Source organism: Antechinus flavipes, chromosome 3 (assembly GCF_016432865.1).
Source record: "Antechinus flavipes isolate AdamAnt ecotype Samford, QLD, Australia chromosome 3, AdamAnt_v2, whole genome shotgun sequence".
Classification (NCBI taxonomy): Eukaryota; Metazoa; Chordata; class Mammalia; order Dasyuromorphia; family Dasyuridae; genus Antechinus; species Antechinus flavipes.
The window spans coordinates 163304610-163326590 of NC_067400.1; the positions used below are offsets into that span (position 1 = coordinate 163304610).

Sequence of the window (21981 nt, forward strand, 5' to 3'; positions counted from 1 at the left end):
GTTTTTGTTTTTGTTTTTGTTTTTGTTTTTGTTTTTGTTTTTTTTTTTGTTTTTTTGTTTTTGTTTTTTGTTTTTGTTTTGTTGTTTTGTTTTTGCTATGCCATGAAGTCATAGCAACCATTCCTCTAATAGAAACTGACAGGACATAAAAGACAGAACTATCAGATGAACACACACAATGACTAGAAATATATAGACAGTGAAAAGACTTAGTTTAGCTTTGAGAAACCATCCCAAAAAATAAGATCCTGTATTAACAAGTGCAAAAAAACCAAACAAACCAACAAAAAGGAAAAACAGACCAAAAAAAAAAAAAAACAAAACAAAAACCAAATTCCAAACATTAAAACACAGTGTATAAAATGGTGTGAGAAATTTAAATCACCATACAGCCTTTTAGTCAATAAAAAGCTGTGTTTGTGTCCTTGTTGGTTGGATTCTGGCCCATCTTTTAAGTTTTACCCCGAAGGCCTTGCTATAAGCAATTTAAGGGTAAAAGCACCCAGTTTCTGTTACATTTTACTACAGTCATTCATTTCATGTGGGCCTGCTGAATGTCTATCATGACATTTCTTTCCTTTATTCCTCGTTGGTTGAATTTTCGTCCAATGTGGTAATGCTGCCAAAACCCAGTCCTGTTGTGTTCTGTGCTGCTGAGACTGTTAGTACTGTATGCAAGAGAATCAATACAAGCACACACAGTTTGAGTCTGCTATTGCACAGTCTTGATGCTGATGAAACTGTGAGCGATGTTCTGTGACACGATTCATTTATATTTGTAGTCCCTTTGGATTCATTATCTGATAATAGTCCCCATCTGACATCACAGCATTCTGGTTCTGCATTGGTTGGAAAGTTTTCATACAACCCTACAGAATAAAAAAAGAGAACATAGAATGAATAATAGGTTTGGGGCAGGGAAGTTGTAGTAACATGGCTAAGCTACTTTAAAATGGGATTGATACTTCATGATTCCTCTGCTTCTATCCTATAAAAAGTGGAGAGGTCATTCTTCAACCTCACATATCATTTTCTTTTTTTCTTTCTTTCTTTTAAATTAAATTTTAAAATTTTATTTTATAATAACTTTTTATTGACAGAACCCATGCCAGGGTAATTTTTTACAACATTATCCATTGCACTTACTTCTGTTCCAATTTTTCCCCTACCTCCCTCCCTCCCTCCCCTCCCCTAGATGGCAAGCAGTCCTATATATCACATATCATTTTCAAATGCTTATTAGGCCTAAAATAATTTTATTCAAATTTTCAAGACAAAACAATAGCTAATATAACACTTTATATCAACATCTCAAATAAACCTCGCATCCCTTTGAGGTATTATTATTCTCATTTCACAGAGAAGAAAATGGAGACTCAGAGATGTATACTTACTTGCTAAGAGACACAGCTAATAAATGGGGATCTGAATTCAGACCTAGCTGGCTCCTTGTACTACACTCTATTCATGATGTCACACTGAGATGCTACTTTTACTTTTTCCTTCTTAGTAACCTATAGCTTCTTCAACAGGGATGGAAAACACCAATATCTGCCTATGGTACTATATATTCTGGTTGTAGCCATGTGACAAGATACTAAATACTATCACTTCATTTCAACCTGGAAATTAGCTTTTATCATCTGAAACACCTCAAACAAATACTTTCTTGGTGAGCTTTATACTCACAGATCATGAAAGTTCAAAGTTCTGCTGACAATCGATCATATAGACATGTGTGGTTAAATTTAAAAAATATATATCTTCAAGTTCTGAATTATTTCCAGAGATGATATGTACCCAATCATAACTGCTCAAAGTATCTCAGATGAAAAAAAAAAGCGAATAAGGTGTACTTTATAGTATTTTACTACAAGTAATGTGCTTAATCACTTCACACATTTCCTGAAGAAAGTATCTTACTCATGTTACTTCCCACAGCATCTAACATGATGCTTTGCATGGAGTGATTGTTTAATGAACACTAGTTGAATGATTGGCAGTTAAATGTACACATTGTAACCAAAAGAACTAATCAGTGAGATGTCTAAAGATATTGGATGAAGGGGCAGCAGTGGATAGAGCACCAGACCTGAAGTCAAGAGGACCTGAGTTCAAATGTGATCTCAGACACTTGATACTTCCTAGCAGTGTGACCCTAAGCAAGTCACTTAAACTCAATTGCCTCAGCAAAAAAAAAGAAAAAAAAAGATTGAATGATTTAAAATATAATTATATAAAGGTTTGATGTAAATTCTAAAATGAAATGTGAAAATAATTTACTGTTCGTAGTCTAAAGATTAGATTTGTGACTTCAGAGGTATAGTTAATTTCAAACACACACACACACACACACACACACACATTTTGTTTGTTTATCTAAAAGGAACTCCCATCAGGTCCCTTTGGGTTTGCTCAGTAAGCTAGTTTGTGCAATAGAGACAGCCATACCTATAGCATGTGCCCATTCATTGTGATTACATAGACAAAAACAAGTTTAAGGGGGAAGAAAAGGAGCTTCAAAAGGGAAGAATTTGGGGAATAAAATGCTTTCCTTGGGATGGGACACTTGGGACAGTATATGTGTCTGTGTGTGTGTAAGCATATAAATATGTAATCACAACACACATATATGTATATTTTTTAAAATTCACTTTAATTTGTATGGATATTTTAAAATGAAGTTTTTATTACTTCCAAGTACCCATCTACTAAATGAAGAGGTTGAAATGAGGGGCCTCTAATTTCTCTTCCTCTTTATATTTGTGATCATATAATCCTATTATATATATATTACATATATTATACATTATATATATGTATATATACATACATATATATATATGTATATATACATACATATATATATGTATATATATGTATGTATATATATATATATATATAACATCCATGTACAAATATCTCCTTGTTTTCAGTCTTTTCCTGTTCTTATTCATTCCATATGACAGAATGTAATAGAAAGTTGATTATCCTAGAAAAATGCTCACTAACCCTCTTCAAAAAAAAAACCTAATCTTCAAAAACTCTCCATTTACTACTGAATAATTTCCAAAATCTTGAATCTAGTATTTAAACTACCCAAGCTATTTCAAATGAGCCTTTCCAGCATTAGCTCTCACTTTTTCCTTTCATTAACTCAACCAACCTGGCATTTTTCTGAAAATATACAGTCTCTACCTGCCTTCATGCTTCTGTTCTTCCATTCCATTTCACTAGAAATAAACTTTCAATTATCTTCATTTGTCAAAATCATAATTATCTTTCAAGGCACAAATTAAATCTCACTTCCGAAATGAACACAGAGGATACAAACTTTTAGTCTAAACTACTATAGAATTTGTTTTATGCGAGAAGTTGATCAGAGGAATCCCTTGATTAATATGTTGAGCTGATGAAAAAGTGAATCTTGTGGAGAGTTTGATTATTTCCTACATATTTAAGATGAAATGCTGGGCCTAAATGGCTTTACATTAATTTATGATGAAAAGGTTGGCTATTGTGGGCTAGAGCCATCTCTTTGTGCTGGCCAATAAGGGAAAGTTAACTAGAGAATATCCTCTTTCCTCAATCCTTTTTTTTTTTTTTTTTTTTTTTTTTTTTAAAATTCTGGAAAGATCTTGAGAGCAGTACAGCAATTTTGAAATTATAGTTCTTTCAAATAAGAAGTTATGATCTCATTAAAATACCTTAGCTTTGGCTCACTTCAGGTGTCAATTTTCATGTGACACCTTCCTGTTTTTTCTCACTCCTGCACAATACTTAATGCTCTTTGCTCATATGAAATCACTTTATATTTAATAATTTGTGTACATTTGCATTACATAAAATGCACTAAGGTAAATCACTGTTTAATTTTTGTCTTTCAGTGCCTGGTATTTTGCACAGAGGAGATTTTTAATAATTTTTTAACTGCCCAATAGACATTAGTTAGCTATTGATATGTATTACTTCCACTTCTCCCTTATAATCTTGAATTAGAGAGTCCCTTTACTTTTCACTATTACATAATTTTCAAATTGAAGGGCTTCATTAATCATTCAGTACAATCTAATATAATAGAGCTATCCCTAATGTGAAGCTACCCCTCTGGAACAAGACTTTTCTACAGACCTCTTGGCTTCCTTTGGATCATACCTCTATCTAGCATGTGTGTCAAGCCAAGACAATACCATTTGCTTTCCACTTTTCATCTTGGATATTCTATAGCCCAGTCCAGCCTACTTACTCTCCTCACTACTTACCTTTCTCACTAATTACTCTTTCTCACAATTAGGCCTTCTCCAAACCAGAAAAAAGCACCAGCATGAATCCTTTGGAGTTATAATTATTCAATTGCATTGTTTTTAATATGTTCAAAGTTGTCTTTACTATGTTATTGTCATCATATATATTGTCCTCCTGGCTCACTTCACTCTGCATCATTTCATATAAGTTTTCTAAGGTTCCCTGAAATTCCTTTTATAGTTTCTTATAATATTAATATCCCATTACATTCATATGTTGTAATTTATTGTCATTCCCAATTAATAGTAATTTTCTAGGTCTTCTACCATTATAAAAGAAACTGCCATATATATTTTTGTACATATGGGTTCTTTTCCTCTTTTTTAATATCTTTGGGATATGGGGCCCTGTACCTCTACCATCTCTTCCATCAGACCATACCTTTTATCATTCCCACTCTCTGAAAAAATGTCCTTATCTTTCCAATCCTGAAACCAACAACAATTAATAACCTTTACTTGATTCTGTCATCTTTGTTAGCTAACATACTATAGTTCTCCTTCCTTTCATCTCTAAAATCCTTGAGAAAGTGTTCAATACTTGATGTTTCTACTTCCTCTCTTACTCTTTTCTAAATCCTATTCAATCTGTCTTCAAACATTCAGTGTTTGAAGTTAACAATGTTAACATAGTTAACAATGATCTCTTAGTTGCTAAGTCTTCTTCTTTCAGTACTCTTCGTGTCTGACATTGAATTTATTATATTTCCTCCCAAACTCTCCCCTTTTCAAACTTCCCCATTACTATCCAGGACACCACTATCCTCTTAGGCATTCAGACTTGAAATTTAAGTATCATTTTTAACTTCTCACTATCTCTTCTGTACACCTTCATATCCAACCTTTTGCCAGGTTGTCAGTTTTATCTTTATAATATTTCTTTTATAAACTCCCTTCTATTTTTTGACACTGCTACCATACTGATGGAAATGCCCTTCCTTTCATGCCTGGACTATTACAATAGGATGGTCTCTCTACCTCTTATTTCTTATCTCTCCCTACTCCAATCCATCCTCCATTCAGCTATCAAATTTATCTTTCTAAAAGCACAGGTCAGACCACACAAATAAGCTTCTCTCCACCTTATACTACCCAATTGAATATTCAAGTTCAATGATTTCCTCTCACCTTCAGGGTAAAATATAAACCCCTCTGATAGTCACAACCTTCCTTTTCTATTGTTTTTACATTTTAGTCCTTCCCCATTTCCATCAAGTACCCTTTAATTCAATGATACTTGTCTCTTTATTGTTCCTTAAACAAGACATACCATCTCCTGACTAAGCATTTTCACTGGCTATATCCCATGGCTGTAATTCTCTTTTCCTTCTCATCTCCATCTCCTAGCTTCCTTGACTTTTAAAATCTCAATTAAAATCTAACTTTCTACATGAAGACTCTCCTAATTGCCTTTAATGCTAAAGCTATCACTCAGAGTTATTTTCAATTTCTGAATATTTCCTCTTTTTATGTGGTTATTTGTATGTTATTCATTCTGTCTCACATTACACTGTCAGTTCCTTGAGATCATGGATTTCCTTTTCCCCTTTTTCACATTCTCATAGCTTAACACAGTGCCTGGCACATAATAAGTGCTTAATAAATGTTTGATAACTGGAGAACTATTTTTCATCCTTTAAAGTTAATCTATTGTGGACTGGCTTTTGTCTAATGTATTTTTCCTAATGTATTTGTTTTGTCTTGTTTTTGTTGTGATATCTTTTCTTGATAAATTCCTACAACTAGTTTATTGAAGCCTTTTGTGGTTCAGTGTCTGATTGTTTAATTTAGCATACATATACTGAACACGTATCATCTTATCTCATATATACTTGCTAGATCTTTTTCCAAACAAATCATATTTGGATTGAAGTTGGGTTATAATAATAGAATTACATAATTTTAAAAAGTCCTCCAATGCAACTGCCTCCTATCTTCTATAGATCTAAGTTGTCTTCCCCATCACACATATTTTTCAGTGTTTTGATTGATTATATATATATATATATATATATATATATATATATATATATATATAGAGAGAGAGAGAGAGAGAGAGAGAGAGAGAGAGAGAGAGAGAGAGTTAGAGTTGTGCTACAGTTCCTTTTTAATGTCCTGACCCAGTTTCCCTAATTGTCCTACCTCAATTACTCTGCCCCAAGACCTCAGGCTACAATCATTGCCTCTTAATGTTTGATAAGATAAAGGGCTTTAACCATTTTAGACATCATCAGAATATCAGGAGCCTCTCTAGTACCTCTTTCCATTATGTCATTCTAGGTGCCTCCACCTATTAGGTCATCCCCATCTCAGGTACCTCCACCATTATGTCATTGTAATTGTTACCCTATAAAAGAATCTTGTATCTGACATTCACTGGCAGATTCTTGGAGATAATAGTCTCACTCAGCCCTGGGACCATACCATGGATCCATCTGGTCCTAGTAAATCTCTCAAAATAAAATATTAAATATTAAATTGTTCTCTAATCTCTTTCTTGCCTCAGTTTCTCCGGCAATACAATATAGTATTAGTATTTAGTATTAGAGAAAATAATTTTAAGATATATGCTTAAACTTCCAGAATGTGATTTCTATGTTTGGTTCCTTTGAAGTAGTATTGTTTTTGGGGCAGTTAGATGGCACTGTGGTTAGAGCACCAGCCCTGAAGTCAGGAGGATCTAAGTTCAAATCTGATCTCAGATAATTAACATTTACTAGCTGTATGATCTTGGGCAAAGCACTTAACTTCAATTACATCCCCCTCCCCCACCAAAGGGAAAAAAAATAGTGTTGATAGAGATTAAGCATTAAAAATACATTCCAAAAAACCCCTCAAATTATACTAATAGGGCCTTTCCTCTGAAGTAATATAAATAAAATTAAATAAATGACTTTTATATACTTTATTGTTTTTCAAGAATGAACATATATATGCTGGTTAAGAGCCATTACCAGTTATCCTGTCTCTTTCCTGCCACTGTACTCAGATGACTCTGGACTTTGCAGCGTACTGCCTGATTTAAATACTACAATTCACTTGCAAGTCAAGGTACCACATTCTTGATGTCTTTCGTCCTGTCTGAGAATGAAGGATGTATGTAAGAATGAAGGAAAATTAAGAAACTAATTTTCTTTTCTGAATAGTCTAGAGAACTTTATTTAAAAAGAAAAACACTTCTGAATGCTTTTGAATATCTGTATAAAACATAAAACATGCATTTCCTTATTGCTTCATTTTTATAATACACACACTTTTGTAGAGATCTATCTAATAATTGATTCTCTTGTATTATGATTATTAGAATTGGAAATGGGCAAAATATTACTCTAAAGTAACTTGCTACTAACTGTATTTCAATAAACAAGAGAGGCAGTGTAGTACAATGGAAAGAATATTGGAGTTGGTATCAGATCCATTTCATTTGAGTTCATTTCCTAGATCTTGCCTATGTGACCTATAATTTCTCAGAGCTTCAACTTCCTTGTCTGCAAAAGATTAGGATTGGATTATATGAGGGCTAATATTCCTTTTTTCTCAAAATATGATTCCATGAACTAGTTGATAGAATATTTGAACCCTATTGAACATGTAAGACCACTTTTTGATCAAATTATAATTAAGGTACATAAAAGCGTTTCCTTCTGTAGTACAAGACAATGAAAATATAAATATTTCTGAGTACAAAGTAACATAAGTACTGAGAAATATGCATGGTGGGGATCACTATTCTATAAAATCAAGGGGGCTATACATCTAATGGCACAATGCACTTGCAATGGGGAAAAATAAAAATTGCCTTAAAAACCCCCTACAAATAAGCTGTAGCATGTGAATACAATGGAATACTGTTATGCAATAAGAAATGATGAACAGGCAGATTTCAGAAAAACCTGGAAATCATAAGAAGTGATACAAAGTGAAATGAGCAGAACCAGGAAAACATTGTATAGAGTATCAACAATATTATGTGATAATTAGCTATGAATGACTGAACCTCTTCTCAGCAAAACAATGATCCAAAACAAGTACAAAGTTCTCATGAAGGAAAATTCTTCCACATCCAGATAAAGAACTGATGGACTGTGAATACAGATAGAAGCATAATTTTTTTTCACTTACTTTATTCTTGATCATGCTCCCCCCCTTTTGATATCCTTTTTCTTTCACAACTGTGACTAATAAAGAAATGTTTTATATGATAGCACATGTATAACATATCAAATAGTCAGGGATTTTTGAAGGAAGGAAGTGGAGGAAGGGAGGGAGAAAAATTTGGAACTCAAAGTCTTATACAAATGAATGCTAAAAATTGTCTTGACATGTAATTGGGGAGGAGAAACACTATTAAAAAACTGTAAGTGATCCTATATGAAATTTAAAACACAGCCCTATGTTTAAAAGACTCAGGAGAGAACTTCCTCACTTAATCAATAAGCTGAGTTTCTTTTCCCTTGTACATCATGCAGAAGTAAAAATTAAGTTTTTGAAAAATTTTGAGACTAAGCAGGGAATTCCTGTAGTTAATGAATGGTAATTGAAGTCAACTAGCATTTTACTGGATGACAAAGATTGGTTGCAGTCAAAAGAATGCAATCTAAACAGAAACTCAATACTTATAGTACTAAGTCCCACATTTCACATGGCCATTTTCCTTATATTGGTAAGGATATATATGTGTGTTTGTGTGTGTGTGTGTGTGTGTGTGTGTGTGTGTGTGTGTGTGTGTTCGTTTATATGTGTGTATGCTATATATACATATAAATATTATAGAAATTCCCTGTAAGAAAATAAAACAAGGATATGGTATAAAATTCTCTCTTTTGACTCTTACTATAATTCCAATGAATTCATTCTACCAGTCTTCTAAAATTGGATAGTAGAAATTAATTTTTGTAATTTTTTTTGCTATTTAGAAAATAGATTTTGTGTTCTCTAATTTACCATTAATACTATTATATAATTAATCTCAATATAATCACTATGATCATGTTCACATTCTATTCAAAGATTTTCAGTGGCTTACCAAGTCTCAACAAATAAAGTTTAAAATTTGCTTTCAATGATAACATACCTATACTTGTATCATATGATTCCCTTTCATGTCTTCCTGATTCTACACCAAATGGAATTCTCTCCAATTTTATGGCCTGAGTCAGTCCTCTCTTGTCTCCATGTCTTTGTTCATACTTTGTTCACATTTAACTCATGTCTGAAGTGGACATATGCAAGAGAGAATTAGAATAAGGCTTACTTTCTAGTTGTCATTGGTCTGGGGAACAAGCACTGCTTAGTGGTAGAAAAGGCAACAAGGCATATGTATATTGGGTATCTATAGAGTAATGTAATTTTTTTAAAAATAATGAACAGTAGCTTCTGGGTATTGTGACAAAGAGGTCAAAAATGCTGCCAGAATTTTAGATTCACTTTAGGCTTGGTATATAGATATGTGAAAAATAAAGCTAAGAAAGAAATACTATGCTAGAAAGGTTTTGACATTGCTTTTACCAGGGTTTTCAACCTTACCAGTACTACAGGAATTTCTTATTGTTCTTGAGAGTTTGCTCTTTGCTATAGGATATATTTTTGACAACGAGGATTTCCAGAAATAAAAAAAAAACTTCCTCAAACTAATAATTAATTAATATTAATAATAATTAATTAATAACTAATTTGAAAAGAAAATTCATAGCATAATTCTTGAAAAAACTTAAAATTAGTATATCAATGAATATTATTGTCAAACATCTTCCAAATTCCAAACAAAAGAAAATATTGCTAGGATGAGACAGAAAATGAAACCATGAATCTCTGAAAAGTAACATTATAATGTTGTCATGATGGAAAAAAATAAATCTAATCACTATAACCATTAAAATGTAAAAATTCATATGGAGTTAAAATTAGTTGTTTCTCAAATGCTATGCCTCAGATGATCTTAAGAAAAAAAATGATGATAATGATCTCAGGCAAGTCAACAGTGAACATATACAGATTTAAGAGAGATAAGAAAGGAAACTGCAAAGGCTTGATAGGACTAAAAATAATACAATGATATTTAAATACAATTGATTGTGATTTCATCAATTCAGGAATACCCTCTAGCAATAGAGCTCACAATCCCATCAGAGTGATAAAAATGTAAGGAGTTTTAACAAGAATAAATATAAAAAGTTGATAATTATGTGAAAGAATTTTCCAAACCATTAAATACAACAATAATAGAAATACAAATTAAAATTATTCAGTTTTGATTTATAGGAACATGGTAAATAATAAAGGGATCATAGAATATCAGGCACACTAAAGCACTAGAAATGGCTTCTTTCCAGGCACACTGAGTGTGGATCTGTGAATTGGGCCAATAGTTCTGGGAAACAATTTGGAATTGTACAAAGCAGTTCATAAACTGAAAATATCCTTTGATTCAGTTACATCAAAGTCAGAAAAAAAGCTCTCATACACAAAAATATTCATACCATTACTTTTTTTGATAGCAAAAACACTGGAAACAAAGTGAGTGCCCATTGATTTGTGAACAACTGAGCAAATTAGTTATATAACTAATATAAGGAAAAATTATAGACTCCAAAGAAATGATAAATTATAAAAATTCAGAGTAATTGTGATGAATCTCGAAGTAAACAGAACAATTTGCACAATGGTAACAAACAAAATAAAGGAAAACAAACCTGAAAGATAGTAAACTCTAATTAAGGCAGTGCCACATCATGATTTTAGAGGGTTGGGGTGAAATATAGTCTACTCTTCTTAACAAAGAAGAAATGCTGGGGTTCTATGTGGAAGAGTAGTCACTGAGAAAGAGAGCAATATAAAAGTATCAATAAACATATATTTAATTTAAAAATAGCTGAATAAATTCTTCCTTTTAAATAGCTGAATAAATTATTTTAAAAGGTGGTAGAATAATATAGGGAATATAATGACCAATTTAGAATTGCTTAAGGATTTGTGTAGATGATAAAAGGCAAAAAAATAAAGAAAAAATTGGAAAGCAGTGGCTTGGTCTAGAAAGGATATTATCAAAATATTAATACTCAGAAACTAGAGTCAGTGACAAATGCTATACATAGTATAAAAGGAATCTTGTTGCCATGTTATTAACATGGCAACAAGAAATTTAAGGAAGAGACATGGTCCCTGCTCAGTGGGAATCAGAGAATGAGAGCAAATAAATGAACAAGGAAGAGCATCTTAAATTATTTTCCTTCCATTTTTACTCCAAAGGATCAAGAATCAATCAAACTTGGAGGGATATAACAAAAATGATTAGCAGGGAATTTGAGTCCTAGATTAGTGAGATGATGAGAATACTAGGGTGTTCTCTGGTGAAGTCTGAACTAACTCCCAGGATATAGAAAAAACTGGTGGATGAAATATCAGAGCCGTGCTGTAAGTAATCTGAAAAATTATTGAGAATGTGACAGGACTATTGTTGTTCAACTTTTTCAGTAAAGTCAGACTCTTTGTGATCCCATTTCAGGTTTTCTCAGCCAAGTTATTAGAGCAGTTCGCTCATTTCCTTCTTCAGCTCATTTTATAGATAAGAAACTGAGGCAAACAGGATTAAATGACTTGCTCAGAATCACACAACTAGTAAGCTTCTGAGAGAGGATTGAACTCACAAAGATAAAAATCTTCCTGACATCAGACTTGGCACTCTGTCCACTGTAACACCTAACTATCCCATGACAGCATTAGAGACAGGCAAATATAAGAAAGAACCGAGTAACTGATAGGTCCATATTTATAAACATTTAGTACTAAAGAAGTCTGTTTATCCTGGCCTAGCTTATTCATGATTGGTATATTTATATAAACTTGGTATCTGTTTGCCCTAGACTGATGAATTTTCAAATATCACTGCTCTCTTTGGGGATCCCCAATGTCCAGGAATCACTCAAGTAATTTTAGACTACTGGAAGATCCAACCTACTCTTGGTTAGACTTCAGTTATGGCAGAACATATTCCAGGATCAGGATGCAAAGGATCTGGGTGATGCTGTCCCAAATAGACTGGGTTATGTCTTTGCTAGAGCCTTTGTCTTTATTATCTATAAGATATAACATAAATTACTTGAGAGTATGAGTTATATTTCCCCTCTTTATTGTTATAATTATTGTTTGTCTTTTGTTCTCAAAAAGGATTGTAACATCAGGGAAGTGATACCATGATATGCAAGTAAATTGAATTTAAGAGAGGGAGGGATGTGCAAAGTCACCTGCCTCACTTTCTGCACCAGAGCCATCTGAGTCCAGTGGCCAGATATAGATCAAGATAACTGGAGATAGCTCTGGATGAAATGGGAGACCTTGATCTTTCTAAATTAAGATCTTCAATAGGTTTCAATTTGATTGAGGCCATACCCATTTAGTGATTAAGGTTAGGTAGTAACTGATGCAAAGAATGGCTTCAGTTACCTATCTCTGCCTTCCCCCCCCCCCAAAAAAAATAAAAATAAATAAATAAATTGGGGAGGAGAGGGCCCCCAGATTTTCTGGAAAAAAACCAGAAATAACTGCTATTTGCATTCACTTTGAGTCAATTAGGGCTCAAAATTCCCAAATGATTGGTATAGAATTATTTATATGTTTTTAGACTATAATAGGAATTTAGGGATCTTGGGGTCTTGCACATCTCTCTGTGGTTTTGTGCTTAGATTTATTCCATATTACTAATTTAATATATTTTTTTATAATTCCCAGAAATCACTCCTAAAAAAATGTATTCTTACTTAAGAATATCTCCTATTCTATGTATTATTTGTTCTGCTCGGTAAGCAAGGCACATTGGAGCCCACAAATTTTTACACTGTATATCAGTGACCTTTTTGTTCCCTGCTAATGCTTTTGAATATCCATTGTATCACCCATATGCTTTTTCCATTTCTAAATGCTTGGTAACTGTACCTATGCAAAGGAAATACCCTGGAAAACAGGAAATTATGTAAATAGCCCTGTAGCTGCAGTGCTTCAAGCTATGAAGCATAATTGAAGAGACATTCAGTATGGCTAATGCTTTGATCAACTGCAAAGCATTTACAGGACCAGTTCTATTTCCTGATTTTCTTGTCAGAGAGAAACCCAGACTTCCTATGTAATCAGAGAACATATATAGACATACTCAGGTACTTGGGTAATCTTGTACATACAAGCATTGCCTAATAGTTTAAAATCATTTAAATACCTCCCAGATAGTCTGCCTTAGAAAAAGAATGTGGTTATTTTTAAATGTTGGCAACATTCTTTATTATATTTTAAACATGAACAATTTAAAACACTTTCACAAAAGAGAGTCATCTGCAATTTTCTTCAACCAAGCCTTCAGAAAACTAGTGCCCCAAACAAGCAATCTTATAAGGAGTGTGAATATAAATAATAGAATAATAGCTTATGTTTACATAGCATACTAACTCTGGCAAAGCATTTCCTCCCAATGGTGCTGCAACACACATAGAACTGACATCTTTATCCCCATGTTATAGACGAAGAAAATGAAGATCTAACATGTTAAGTAGCTTGTTGAAGGTCATCTAGCTATTAAATTTCTGATTTATGTTACCATTCCAAAAGACAATAGAACTCATACATACAAATGCCTGTTATACTTGAGAACATAGATATGGAAAAGAAATTTCCATAGCCATCCAACTTCATTTTATAGAGGAGAAAATTGGCTCAGAGAGACTAATTAACATGCATAAGGTGCTAAAAGTAGTGTCCAAAGTGGAATTTGAACCCACAACTTCTGACTCCATAGCTAATATTCTTTCCAGTTCCTCCTACTTGATTCTTCTCTCTCTTCTTTTGATTTCTATGATAATGTACTCTTATGGTTCCACCTCCTTGTTATGGTTTAATTGCTCCTTCTTTCTCCCCCTTGCTGCTGGCCTTTAATTCTTATTCCTCTCCTTAAATGGAGCCATCCTTCAGGTGGTTTTCCCTGGCTCTCTCCTCTTTTCCTGGACTATATTCTTGCCTACAGTCTCTTCTGTCTCTAATATATCCTTATTTACTGTTGCCCTAATAATATTTTTTGATCTCTGTTGTGATCACTCTACACAAGTATCCAAATGTTTCTCACAGTCTGTGGAACAAAATACAAAATCCAAAAGTATGTTCTTACCTCAGAGAATAGGATTATTTTAGAGTATTTGGCCCTTTAAAACCACCTGATCCACCTCATAAACTTTACCTCCTGTTGAAGATTTCCTAAGTCAGCATAATGCTTGTAGAGAATTCAAGAAGACTGAATTGACACAAAATAAGCAATAGTTCACTAGTTTGCATAAATCCTAGTTATTATTTTAAATAGGATAATCAAATTTCTTTTGTTATTCTGAAACCTGTCTTTAAGGCACTATCTTCACAAATATATACAAAGCAAACTACATACAGGAAAAAATAATAAATAATTAAAAGATAATTAATAAAATAAAATAAAAAATAATTGAAAATTTTCTGTAGAAAATGATAGTTTAATGGGAACTTAAAAGAAGTTAGGGTGATGGTAATCAGGGTGGAGGACATAGAACATTCCAGCCATGAGGTTCTGTCAGAGAAAATACCTGTATATAAAATATAGAGTATCATTGAGGAAAAGTCAGAAGTCCTTCATCAGGGGCACAGATAAGAAGGAAATTATATTAGAAATGGGAATTTTGTCCCATTCCTAGTTTTTCTTCTGCCACCACTGTACTTAGGAGAAGGTCGCCTGAGGAGGCGATCCAACTTTCTTCTAGATCCAACTACCACTTTTGGTAAAACTACTTTGTTCTACTTCATTGAATTCTCTGAGAAAACAAGGTCTCAGGTTTCCGGAACTAGATTCATACCACAATTTCATCTGGACCAGTCTTAGATACTATCTCTCTTTCCCATAGACCTTAGGACAATAGAAGGACTTTAGACATATGACCTGATTCTAAGCCAAATACACACTCCACATCTGAGCAGCTTAGTAGTATAATGGATAGAGTGCTGGGTCTGGAATCAGTAAAACTCATCTTCCTGAGTTCTAATCTGGCTTACAAGCTGTTTGATCCAGCCAAGACACTTAACATTCTTTGCTTCAATTTTCTCATCAGCAAAATGAGCTAGAGAAGGAAATGGCAAATCTGTATCTTTGCCAAGAAAACCTGAATAGGGTCACAAAGAGTTAGGCATGACTGAAATGATTAAACAACAAAATACTCCTAATTCAGGAAATGTTTTAGGTATGCACCCATCCCATATTATCTTAGTATAAGGTAAAAAGAACTGGTATATTTTAGGAATTTAGGCAGGCCTCTGACTAAATAATGATTACCAATATTTATTGGCTTAAGTACCCAACCTGATCACCTTGCTGTCTCAATTTCTTCATCCTTTGTGTTTGAGATAGTATTGTTTGGCTCTTGTCTCTGTCATCACAAGATCTTAGAGGAGCTCTTGTTTAACTGGTATTTTTTCTGTAATATAGCTGTCAACCCTTTCTCTTTCTTTATTCTTTCTGCCCCGTACCCAACTTCCCTTCCCCAATTGGCTGCACATACATATCCTTTCCTTTTAAACTCTGTAATTGAGTATTGTCATCTATTAAGGGTATCATTCTTTTTCCCTACAACCACTTTCCAATCCCTATCTACTTCAGGCATAACAAATCCATCCTCTTCTGCCCTACTCTTCCATCATGTTCTTTCTAACACTTCTTCTATCATAAGCTTCCCTTCACATCTTTTCTTCTCATAATCTTTCCATTTTCTTATATTCAATGAAATCTGCTTTTCTTAGAAGTCAATGAGGACCCACTAGATGGTGCAATGGATAGAGTCCCAACCCTGAAGTCAGGAAATCTGAGTTCAAATCTCCCTCCAACATGTAACAGGTACCAGCTGTGTCACCCTAGGCAAGTCACTTAACCACAATTGCCTCAGTGAAATAATAATAATAAAAAAAAGACAATGAGTTTTTCTCCCAAACACACTAAACCAAGAGGAATTTTTAAAAATGCCTTTTTCCTAATTCCCACTTTCAGCTTATCCTTTTGCTGCCATCACTGGACAAATTACTTATGGTTCATTCTATGATTGCATCTGAACTGCTAAATCTGTACACTTGTGGTAGTTCCTAGTAACCTCCAAGTCACTCTCCTTCTTTTCTCAAACAGATCACAATCTTTCTCTCAAGTCTAAATCTTGTCTCTTGACTTGGATATTTCATTATACACATTAATGTCTCTTCAAAATTCCACATTTTCTAGTTAATCAACTTCATCAACTCCTATGACCTATGTCTTCTTCCCACCACAGATACCCATAAGAAGGGTCATTTGGGTTTCACAATACATAGGCTATCTCTATTATCTCGAACTCTGATTATGACAGTCTAATATACCTTCTCTCTTTCTAATTCACTCTTCCTAAAATTATTCTTTATTCTCAACATGACTCCTGATCTCTCTACTATTCCCTATACTCACAGCCCATGATTTACTCTTCTGGTCTCATTTTTAGTTCACCACTTCAACCATACAATCTTGTACTCTGGGATATCTTGATTTCTTGTCCTAATGTTATTCATGCTTTACATAACACCAACCCATTACCCCTCTCAATTTGACTTCTCTGTTCCTACTTACATTCTGGTAAATGCTTAAAAGGCTTAAGCTTAAGGGGCAATGCTTGGTTCATTATTAATTTATTAATTTAATCTGAGCAGGGTCCAACTACCAAAACAATTTTTTCATTTTTTTCTCTCATTTTCCATAGTGGTGGTTTCAAATCTTTACACCCTACTATCTTTCTTTGAACAATAGATCTTTGTCTCTTACTTTATTTAGAAATCAGAGACCATTCTTAATAAGCACCCTTTTGTCTCCTCTTCCATATTTCAAATTTCCTTTATGATGTCTTAAATAGTCTTTTCCTTTGTCCTAATCTCTGAATGCTTCTTTTCTTTGCCAAGGGCAACACAAACATTTATTGTCTTTATCATATGCTTTCATATCTCCACTAAGCATACACCCCTTCCATGATCTCTATGCCCTGTTTAAAAAAAAAAAAAAAAACTCTCAATATTTGCTGACTCCTTTCCACTCTTTGGAATAGGTCCTAGGCCAAGCCCCATTTGGTCATTATTTGAGTCCTTATTGACTCAGATAAAATGTAAATAGCAGTCATTTCTGCTTTGGTCCAAAACCCTAAGCTTCTTCCCCTCTCAGATTCATTCATTCATATACATATGAATGAATGTATATCCAAAATATACATATGGACTAGGTGAAAGAGGAGATTCCTTGCCTCAGTGGCTACCTAGCTTTAATCACTGAATGGGTCTGGCCTCAGTCAAACTGGGATCTGTTGAACACTTTAGTTTAAAAAGGCTAAGGTCTCCTATTTCATCCAGAACCATCTCCAGTCGTCTTGATCTCCATCTTGCCACTGGACTCAGATGGTCTGGAGGGGAAAGTGAGACAGGTGACCTTGCACTGCCTATAGTTCCCTTGCATGTCATGGCATCATTTCCCTGATGTCAGGGTCCTCCTGAGGAAGGAAGGACTTCAAACAACATCCTAAAAATACCCGTCTTGTCCCTGAGGGTATAATTTCACTCAAATTTGAAACTCCAATACTTGTGTCTAGTCTTAATTGATGAGGAGTAGAAATTCAAGTGGCTCACTCTACCCAGATGTTTGCAGACCATTAGCACAGGCCATGATTCACATGTATCCAGGTATCCTCTCCAGCCAAATTCTCATATGCTCTGAAGCTACTTCACTTTTAGCACAACTGATATCTCTGCTAAAGTTCCTATTTTCCACCTTTCTTCCTTTTCTTTTAGGCTCAGTAATCAAACTGATGATGCTGTTTTTTCCTGGAAAGGGCAAAAGGATCAACTTGACTTCCCAGTGTAATGCTGGAGAAACTGAGGCAAGAAAAAGATTGGAGAGTTTTTAATATTTTATTAATTGGAGAGTATATAATTGACTGGTCCGGACTCTCATCTCAAAGTATCCAGTGGTGAATGTGAGTTCTCAATAACATTTATACGCCCATGGCTCAGCTACAGAGGTAGACCAAGTCAGGGGCAGAGTCAGAACACTGAGAGTGGGAACGGACTATCAATCTGGTTCTGACAGGGAGGTAAAAACTAGGAAGCCAGAGTCAGGATGCCTGAATAAACAGAAGTAAAGATGTCAATGAGGTATCCCAGATAGTCTTATCTTTGGAATATTTAGAGGGGGTAGTGCCATAAATTCTTGAGGACAGAAGGGGTTAGGAGCCAGGAAGTCTCAACTCCCCCTTATCTTGAGTCTTACATTAACAATTTATAACCTTAAAGCAAGTGGCCCTCACTCTTAATGAACAGAGTGGGGTTTTGCAACTAAGGGAATTGAGACAGAACATTAAGGAAATTGAGGCAGAACAATTTAGGGAAACTAATGCAGGGAAACTGAGATAGAACAGTTCAAGGAGACTGTGGCATAACACCAGTGCCTCTAAATTTTCTCTATGCACTGTCTCTCTGTCTTTGTTTCTGTCTCTGTTTCTGCCTCTCTCTGTCTCTTTCTCTCTCCTTTAATTCTCTCTTTTTCTCTCTTCTTTATTAAAATGTTAGCTTTTAGAGGGTAGAAGCTTGTACTTTTTATTTATATTCTCAGTACTTAGCAGAGTGTCTAGCCCATAGTAAACACTGGGTACATGCATTTTTTTCTTTCAATATATGCTTAATAAATTGCTAAATATTAATTTTAAGCACAAATGACATTCTAAGCTCTTTATTCTGAGTTTATTTATTATTTTTATTTTTTAATATAATAATATAATATAAATAAATATATTTATTATTAGAGTTTATAATCTAAAAAAGAAAGAATAATAAAGCAAATTCTTTAAGTAAGCCAGTAGATTTTTCAGAATATATCAGCATGTTTCTTTAGAACAATTAAAATAATTACAATTTGGTGCTGGACTTTAAAAAAGAGATATACATATAAAGCCTCTCGTCTATGCTATAAAACAAACTTCATCTGCAAAACTTAGAAAAGTTTATTCTTACATAGATCTTTGTTTTATCTTAGTTTATTCTCTTAAATATAATTTTCCATTTTCCTTACTTCAGAAAATCAAGAGATTGTATTTATATGTATTCTTTTTTTTAAAATAACTTTTGTACTGATGACCTTAACTATGCAATATAAGAATCTGTGTGTTCTCCAGTAAAAGTCTATAAGTGCATAATTAATTATATTTTTTTCAGTTTATTCAAATTACTAAAGACAAGATGGAATTATAACCAAATTGAGGAATGACAATTAGAAAGTGCAAACATTGTCTTGCTTATATGAATTTGATTACATATGTACTCATTCACACATGTATATATATATATATATATATATATATATATAATATATATATATAATATCTTTCTACATTTGTATTTGTTTGTATGTATCCATGTTTATATGTATGGATATGTGCTTGTATCTATTTGTTTAACATTCTATGGTATGCCCAAGAATACATTAAAATATGTTCATTCCATATTAGAATTTTATTAGAATTAGAATGCTGATAATCAAGAATTACTTCAATAATATTATTCTTCACATCCTAAGAGAACTTGTTTTCTCCAATTTGAACATTATTTTTTTCCTTCTAGAAAATTTTTGAATGCGTGTATGAGTAGGAAAAATTAAGACCAACATAAGCTTAGAGAGAATACGTCTGAATTCATTCCTATTCATATGAACAAAGACATGTCAAATTGCTTTTGTATAAAGTAGATGTTTAATGATATGGGCTATAAGTCACCAATGGTGATCTTTCAGGTGAAGTAGAAGACCACCAGACCTTACCATCTGTCCTACAAATTCAGCCCAAGATCCTCTGGATCTTGCCTTGCAGTTAAACCTTCCACAACTAAAAACATGGTCATTTTTACCAACTTTACCAATTTTTTGCTATTGTACCCTTAGACCTTAAGGCTTTTCTTTCTCTTTTGTATCTATATCCTCCTACTTGTTGTTTCTCCCAATTACAGTATAAGCTCCTTGAGAGCAGACACTACATTGATATTCTTTTTGTATTGTCAGTAATTAATATATAGTAAATACTGAATACATGCTTTTTCATCCATTAATAAATGTTTGTTGAATTGCATTGAAACAATGCCATATTACATATGTATTTATTATTTGCTAGTCCCTTGGATTTTGTCAAACCTGTGCATGTTTTAGAATTTAACTTCCAGAGAGTTCCTGGATAATTTCTTTGGTTTCTGATTCAAGTATCTAAAGGAGTTCCAGGAATACAAAAGCTGCTCAATAAATACTTGAAGACAATAAGTGAACTCCAAGAGTTTAATAATAAAGGAAAATGAACAAATATTAACTTACTTTTGTGTCTTTAAATTACTTATGACAAGAGGAATGGAAACTGTCAGAATTAAGAGAATAAAATGACATTCATAAGTGGGATGGAAATTCTCCAAAAAAGACTTATCTGGCTTTTAGTAGCATGCTTCCCATTGATTTTTAATAAGAGTCACATGAAAAGGGTTTTCTTGGTGCTTAGAAAAGTTTCAGGCCAGAGTAACATTTATTCCAAGTTTTATTGGAATGGGCAGAATTTTTATTTTTAAAAAGAATCTATTGCACATTAAAAATGCAAATACTAATTACCATGTATATTAGTAGATTGTAACTTCATTTCATTACAGTAAAAAACTAAAAAGATCAAATATCAAAAACAATCTTATTTTTAAAATTTTGTGTCTGATTTCTCATGTCCAATTTCTTTTGTAAGAGTTCTGAATTCTTCTTTTTTTCAGAAAAATCTGTACTTCCTTCTTCCCAGATGTCCTTATTCTTCACCTTGGCCTTGCTCAGAGGCAGTAGATTTTATATTAACCATTGCTAATGTCTTGCATGAGAAAATGCATTTAAAAATCATCCATGTGAAAAAAAAATTATTGCACAATTAGAAATCCAGTCATATTTCAAAGCAGTTAACCCTTCCAATACCATTTTTTTTCTGTACAACATTCTTCTCAAGTAATTGGAATTACTTTACTTAGTTAAAAACATACTCCACTTGATTAAAAATTTCTCATTTTCACCATTTATGTGTATGATATAGTAAACTTGGTTATTTACTGATAGAAATGAATGTTGTAAGTGAGTGGCTATATGTGTAAGGACTATGATTCTTGTTCTCCTCCCTCAGCCCAATTTTAAGTTCTTATAAACATAGAGGATGAAGCGTTAACAACAACAAAAAAATTTGTGGTATAGATTGGCCAAGATTATGTGGGGTGAATTTGGAAGGAGAGTTATAGGATGTGAAACAGAATAGAAAGTGAACAGAATTTTAGTAGAGATTTAAGAAAACTATGGAAAGAAAAACAGAAAGGAAATGAGGATTAAGCATCCACAAGTAGTTTAATCAAATATGCACACTTTTTAAAAAGATGTCAGGCAAAGTCAAGCACAATTAGGAAATGAGTCATAATTTGTATTTTATTTGCATTTATAAGCCCCAAGGTTAATATTAACCTTGTAATGAAAAAGCATTCTAGTACTTCTAAGATTTTCTGGTTTGAGAAGATCTGAAAAATATGAAAATTCATGTCAACATTCTTTAAAAGTGAAAATTAGAGGACCTCCAACTCT

The 21981-nt window shown here is 33.3% G+C and overlaps 1 protein-coding gene across 2 annotated transcripts in view; it reads right to left on the reverse strand.

The window, feature by feature from the left end:
* Positions 1–247: 247 nt before the first annotated feature.
* The window catches only part of NALF1 (NALCN channel auxiliary factor 1), a 739264-nt gene continuing 717530 nt past the window's right edge, over positions 248–21981 (reverse strand). The window contains exon 3 of one of the 2 annotated variants that reach the window (XM_051984170.1): positions 248–869. In XM_051984170.1, coding sequence (XP_051840130.1) covers positions 580–869 — 290 coding nt within the window. In that variant the 3' untranslated portion in view covers positions 248–579. The remainder of the gene's footprint in view (positions 870–21981) is intronic. The other variant, XM_051984171.1, reaches the window with a different exon arrangement.